The sequence below is a fragment of the Stegastes partitus genome, unplaced genomic scaffold (assembly GCF_000690725.1).
Source record: "Stegastes partitus isolate 25-593 unplaced genomic scaffold, Stegastes_partitus-1.0.2 Scaffold12, whole genome shotgun sequence".
Classification (NCBI taxonomy): Eukaryota; Metazoa; Chordata; class Actinopteri; family Pomacentridae; genus Stegastes; species Stegastes partitus.
The window spans coordinates 1417145-1424182 of record NW_007577743.1 but is presented as its reverse complement, the minus strand read 5'-3'; the positions used below and the strand labels follow the sequence as shown (position 1 = coordinate 1424182).

The window sequence follows — 7038 nt, the reverse complement described above, 5'->3', positions numbered from 1 at the left end:
AAAATAATACACTGATATTGCTTAAAAAGAGTGTTTCATGTTTAACTTTATGCCTTTTGGAAATCATTTTATCTTCTACTTGCTTAATTGTTCTCATGAACTTTTGCATGCTGCTGTATATGGGCAGAACTGTTGGAATGTTAATGTACAAGTAGTCACAGTGATGGGAGATAGACACAAAACTGAGGTAACTAAAAAATAACTTTGAGCTCAGTGTTGCTTGATGAGATGATTTGGCAAGAGGGGAGCCAGGACGACAGGTCAAGGGGGAGCTATCATGATCGTGTCCACGCTGAGTACAGATTAGCTCTGAGTCTCTTGATGGTCGATTGGTGTCGTGTAAATGGGGAAAAACCACATTGTCAGATGAAAGCATTAGTGTATTAGTCATCTGCTTGTCCTTCTTGGAGTAACCGTCTTCCTCCTGTGTTTTCATGTGCAGTCAGCGGAGGAGAAGGTTCCAGTGTGGTACGTCATGGATGAGTTTGGCTCTCAGGTGCAACACTCGGACCAGCCCAGCTGCTGCATGGCTCCCTTCTTCTACGTTCAGGGCCAGCTGCCCTACACTGTGCTGTGGCCCCTGCAGGACCTGCAGGAAGGAGGTGAGAGCAGACACACTCCCAAACACACAGCGATCAGAGAGGCAGCGTTTGGGTACGTTTGTATTTGAATGCTTCTTATTCTGATTCTGGTTGTTAACGGTTCTCGTTTCCAGTTGTTTGAGCAGCATGTGGTCAGAGTTAGTACAGCCAAAAAATGTTGCTTCTATATTCATGCACGAGTAATAAAGATCTAATACTGTAATATACTCCTGGAGACATTTTCCTGCAGCGAGTGCTTTAACTTTTGCTACCATCATGCACTTTCCTGATTATACTGACATCACTGTGTGAGTTTTACAGTGTGGTGGGAGTAATTTTACTGGAGTAAAGGATTTGAGTATACTTTACCACACTGCCCATCTGTGATTATCAAGGTCAACACACACTGAATAACTATATGAAAACATGTGCTTTGAAGCAGTGGGCTAGAGCTGTCCCAGTCCTAATATCAAGACACTCGTGAACCAGAGACTATGGTGGAAGAGTCTGACCTGAGCTGAGGAGAAAAAGAACTGGACTGTTCTTCAGATGTCCAAAGTCCTCTTTTCAGATCAATGTTCATTTTGCATTTCATTTGGAAATCAAGATCCAGGATTTTGGATGAAGAGTGGAGAAGCTCAGAGTCTGAGGTGTGTGAAGTCCAGAGTGAAGAGTTGATGATATTTGGTGTCATGTCATCTGCTGGTGTTGGTCCACTGAGTTTTATCAATCTAATGCCAACGCAGCATCAACCAGGAGGTGTTAAAGAACTTCATGCTTCCATCTTCTGACCAGAATTACTATCAAATGGTTTGCTGACCATGGTATTACTGTGTTTGAATGGTCAGCCAACTGACCTGGCTTATAACCCACAGAGTCCCGTATCGTGTGTTGTGGCAAAAGAAAGAAGCTTTGCCCTTACCGGTCGTCGTTGTGTTGAGGTCCAGTTGGTTGTGGAAATCAGAGACGTTGTTGGAGGATGAGGAGGCCGACTCAGCTGGCTTATGTTGTAATGATGTTCACTGATATCAGGAGAAGTGACACCAACAGAGCAGCAGTTCATGCAGCAGTGCCAGCATCAGTTCTGAGGATCCTCTCTTACCGTTAGGCTTCTATTGTCCAATCCAAACATGTTCCCTTGTAGCTTATTTAGTTTCAGTCCCGCGCCGCGTCCTCCTGCCAGAAATATTAGAGCCCCAAATACAGATTAATCCACCGCTGAAAGTAGTCCCACCCAGTCTGATAGTGACACAAGGTGTTGATGTCCTCAGTAGGAAGCAGCAGGACGAGGACGTCAGTCACTATTGATAGACAACTTATTCCTTCTACAGATGAGGTGACCCGTGATTATACATACGGAGAGACAAACCCACTGGTGAGACGATGCCGTCTGTTACCATGGATACCTGCTGATCTAGAAGATGTCAGCAGCAGCACTGCCGAGCCTCCGGACTCATACTACGAGGTGAGGACCTTCACTTTGCTTCCACAACGACACCATCTCTTCCTGAGCGCATGAAGCTGTGACGGTTTCAGAAATATGTGCAGTGCAGGAACCCACCGAGGTCATTTCACAAAGTCAGCGTAATAACGTGACCGGCATCCAGGAGAAACGCTAACAATGAGAAAGCTGCATAGCTGAGGTTTGTAAGATTCAAGGACCAAGATTTAAACAAAAACAAATTCTGATGTGTTTAAAAGCTGTTGCATGATTATTAGTCAGGAAGGACTTTGATAAGTGAACCTCTCTCAGGCATTTGGAGGTTTGACAATTTTCCCAGTGGGCTGGTCTGTTTTTTCTCAATTCTGCTGCAACAAAGGCTCAAAGCAGCCAAAAAAATTATCTTCAAAAAAAAAAAGAAGTTAGCAGCTGCTTTGTGTGTGCATGCTGTCGATGAGCTGAATGTGTTACTGAAATGTTTTTCTAAACATTGGAGTTTCAACGCTGGAGCCCATTTCTGAAGTTTAACTATCAGACCCTGTGCCTAAACTTTTAGAGAAGTGTTTGAAAAATGGTCCTCAACTTCTGCTGTAAATGGGTAGCATAGTTTTCTTTAAACTATCAGCAGTTCATTGTTGCATCAGAGGGAGCACATGCTGTACACACAAGCAACCAACTAACCACAGTGTTCCAGGAGACACCTGTGTTCCTGCTTGGTCTGTTCCCACCTTCTGTCTCAGCCTCACATCCAGCACACACTCGGTGTTCTTCCTCTGCAGACTGCTCTGCGCTCTGTATGAGTTCAATAGGAGACGCAGTCGCTTCCGAAAGCACTTATAGATTTATTTTAATGGATGAGATGTGATTTACTTTCCATTAATCTGTAACTCAGTACACATGATGACAAAGAAAAAAACATCCATTATCTACACACCGCTTAATCCTCAGTAGGGTCACGGGGGGCTGGAGCCTATCGCTGACTCAGTCTATCACAGGAAGACACTTAGAGACAGACAAAACAAACATGTTTTTTAAATTCATTGAAATTTAAAATCTTTAAACAAATTGTGTTTGAGTTCACATTAGGTCAGAGTCTGTGTTTTATCACTTGTTTTCCTTTCCGAACTCTGGAGTTTCCTATTATTATCAATCCAGATAAGCAGCAGTGAACAATGAGAAAGCAGTAAACAAGTTTTAGGACTGATGTCTGTGCCTTTTGGACAGAGTGTTGTTATGCCCAGCTCGATGAAGAGCACAACAAAGAAGAGAGGTCGACACAGGAACAGCTTTTTAAATGAATGAGTAGTTTATTTCAAACATTCAACAAAGAAAAACTAATGATAAAGTCCACAAACCAAAACCAAACCAAGGGAGACCTGAAAGGCTCCAGCCTTCCAGGAGGGAGACAGAGAGCGCCATCTTGGATTCACCCAGCTTTTAAAGGCACCAAGCAGGTGAAGCCCATCCTTTAATGAAGTGGGAGGGGCAGGCCATCCAGACTGGGAAAAGGAAAGCAGAGGCAGGAAAACACACTGACAAGGCCTGTGGCCGTCACAGTGTGGATAGATACTGGAGAAAATCCTACACTTAATAACTGCTGGAGCATGTGAATGCAGTTTGGATAATTTAATATAACTCATGTTAAATTACACCAACAGGCTGTGTGGTGACTCAATCTGGCTGCCATGGGCCAGTGTTTATCAGACACGAAACAGAAAATCATCCATCCATTAGCTATACAGCGCTTAATCCTCACCAGGGTCATGGGGGGCTGGAGTCTATCCCAGCTGACTCAGGGTGAAGGCAGGGGACACCCTGGACAGGTCGCCAGTCCATCGCAGGGCCACACTTAGAGACAGACAACCAAGCACACTCACATTCACACCTACAGACAATTTAGAATCACCAATTAACCTCAGCATGTTTTTGGACTGTGTGGGAGGAAGCCGGAGAACCTGGAGAGAACCCACGCTGCACGGGGAGAACATGGAGACTCCACGCAGAAAGATTCCGGTGCCCCCACCGGGACGTGAACCGGCAACCTTCTTGCTGCGAGGCAACAGTGCTACCAACTGCACCCACCTTGCAGCCCAACAGAAAATCACTTCTTGTTTAAATATTTGAGTCTTCAAACCGTCTTCAGAGTCTGATGGCAGCAACGTTTAGTCAATACAGAGGCTGTAAGAACAAACATGGACAAAATCTGGAGATGTTAACTAACAATGCGTTACATTTCCTTGTGTACTTTGGCAAACTTCTCCCAACTCTCCTCCAACTGCTGAAAAGCCCTGAAAAGCCCAATCCATTTTCTATGATCCCAGTCAAAAAATCTTTGCCAGCATTAGTTTGTGCTTGGCCGTGTAATCTGAAACTCACAACCGGGGTGCTCTCCTTTCCCCTCACAGCAGCTGGAATGTTTCACCAGCCCAGGCACCGTCTCTCCTCGTCTCTGCAAGGCCACGGTGACGTTAAGTTCAGCTCACATATGAATGCAGAGAGAGAGAGAGCTTGTGCTTCAGGCTTGCTGTGTTCTGGAGGTTGGGTTGAGGTTTACACAGGATTGTTTTGTGTGTTCATGAATTCAGTTTACACGTCATATTTTCTGGTTTTATTTGTTTAAGTTTAAATCAGATTTAAACATCCTAATCATGTCTCCAGTTTTGTCATTTGTTCAATTTTAAAAATCCCACAACAGGCTGCATGAATCTATTTAGGTTGAAACATTACAGTTTCTACACAAAGCCTCACTCATCAAAGATGCGGTGGGGTGTTCACTGTCCTGTTGTCCATCTCTTCAGAACATCGCACGGGAAAACAAGGAGCAGCTTCCTGTGGAAGTCCAACACTTCACTGTTCCCAAGGATAAAATCCTCAAGTAAGTCTCTCTACTGCAAGGAAAATGTTATTTGAGAGTCTAAACCAACCAACAAGAACCTTTGTCACTGTGCTGTGGTTGAAGATTCTTCTTGACAGCTTTAATGCAAAGGTGTCTAGGATCACACAAAAGTGTTAGCAAAGGGTCATATAGGATAGGTCACAATGGCTAAGAAAAATCAGCCTTGGCCAAGGATATAATGCACAGAGTGTAAGTTTATTCAAGTATTCAGCAAAGCAGAACACTATCACAAACTGAGCCCTCTAGAAAGACTGAAGATGTCTCAAAATGAGTGGGTATCATCCCACCCCCCTTTTTCTTTGTTTCTCGCTCCCAGAGGGGATTTCTAGTGGAGGCAGATTCTTATCACACAGTCAGCTTTTAATGTCAGGTTGATATATTTGGCTTGTCTTTTCCCACCGGTAGGTTTGCTGATGGTCAGCACATATTTTTTAAAAATATATCTTTTTTTATCATAAAAACCTTTTAGCCATCTTGGAACTGTCTTTTTGCAGGATCGATGTCATGTACAGCCTTTTAATTTGATCCCATCGCTGATCTCTGTGGACACAAAACCTTTCCAAATGCAGACTTTTGTAAACACAGCTGCAGGGAGGCTCACTTTACAACTGAGAACTGCCTCATCAATCTTATATTGGTCTTACAGTCTTTCTGCCTCCACAACTGGACCTGATCTTGTTACTGTGGAGGTGATTTCTGTTGAATAAAGGGAAGAGTCAAGTATTTGTCTGTAAGTTTAAATCTGCATCTACAGATGGACTCACAAACTCAGTCAAATTAATAAAATGAGTTAAATGAGAGAAGAAAAAGCAAAATCTTTGACACAGCTGACAGTCAGAGTTAAAAGTTGTACATTATCCTGCTGTGAACCAAAACAGCATCTCTGAAGACAAATCAACCTTCTTATCTCACTCCTGTCCTTGCACAGAGGCACACAGGAGAAGAAAATCATTTCTATTGTGCACAGACTTAGTTAACATCTTAACTCCTACAGCTACATGTAGACACAGGTCATGGAGGTTTTATGTAGTTCATGCATGATCAGCTGGGTTTATCAGCATGAACCTGAGCTCTGACACGTGACACAGTTACATTGTCGTGGTCCTTCTCGGCAGATGGGTGTAAAAACACTACGCAAAGAGTCAGTCTAAAAAGCTTAAATCATTCTCAGATCTGGTAGAAGTCTTGCAGATTACTCCAGCTCCACTCTGACTTCAGACACTTCACTCAGCTCGGATGCCATCTTCCCTACAATCACAATGCTGCTTAGTGAGCACTGCTCTGCACAGTCACGTGTCGAACAGGTGAACGGTAGCTACAGGCTGGTCTAGTTGGACAGGCTCCTGATGAGTCGATCTGAAGGCTGCTTCAGTGGAAGGCTACAACAGTTATGCTTTAGTGTCTCCAGGGGTTGAAGTGTCAGTTGATCTGAGCTATATCTGTTCAGTACTTTGGCTTCAGAGCCTTCAAAACCAATGACGCCCCAGTCAGCCTCAGCTAAAGGTGTTTTTTAGGTGCTTAGTTTTTTTTTTGTTTGTTCTGTTTTCTTTAGTTGACTTATTCTGTATACTTGTATTTGTTTTGTTTTTATTTTTAACTTGTAAAGTGTCTTTGAGTTTGTGAAAAGCGCTCTATAAATAAAATGTGTTATTATTATTATTTATTAAATGTAGTAGAATAACATGCTAAACTGGCAAAGCAACCCAGACAGACATATAAAGTTTCAGGAAGGCAACAGATTTCAAGTTATAGATAGTACTACTAATAACAACACAGTGGACACCATGTATGGATTTCTTCTGCTTGTAGCAGTGTCGTTTTTCACTTATTCATTCCAAAGTTTACCCAAAGGCATGAGTCAGGCTTATAGTTGGGGCTTTTTGGTTCATTCATTCATCAGTCTGTTATTTTTCACATTTTTCTTAACAGTTGTCTTCTCCATATAGAATTTCCCACATCTTTCCTTGATTGTGTGCTTCTGTTTCCAGGGTTTATTCCGAAATGTCTCAAGTAACAAACAACCTGACGCACCCTCGCTTCCAGCTGACCGAGGATGAGGAGGAGGCTGACATCATCTGGAGCTATAATCACATCAAAGACTACCGGTGAGCTGCAGATAC

General features: G+C 43.1%; 1 protein-coding gene across 1 annotated transcript in view; it reads left to right on the top strand.

Annotated features, from left to right (window-relative positions):
- LOC103361943 (tubulin--tyrosine ligase-like protein 12) overlaps positions 1-7038 on the top strand; it is a gene marked incomplete at its 5' end in the record, with an annotated part of 19382 nt that overhangs the window by 3593 nt on the left and 8751 nt on the right. Inside the window, 4 exons of the mRNA XM_008288164.1 lie at positions 443-602; positions 1913-2046; positions 4821-4897; positions 6907-7023. Of these exons, the coding sequence (XP_008286386.1) occupies positions 443-602; positions 1913-2046; positions 4821-4897; positions 6907-7023 (488 nt within the window). The remainder of the gene's footprint in view (positions 1-442; positions 603-1912; positions 2047-4820; positions 4898-6906; positions 7024-7038) is intronic.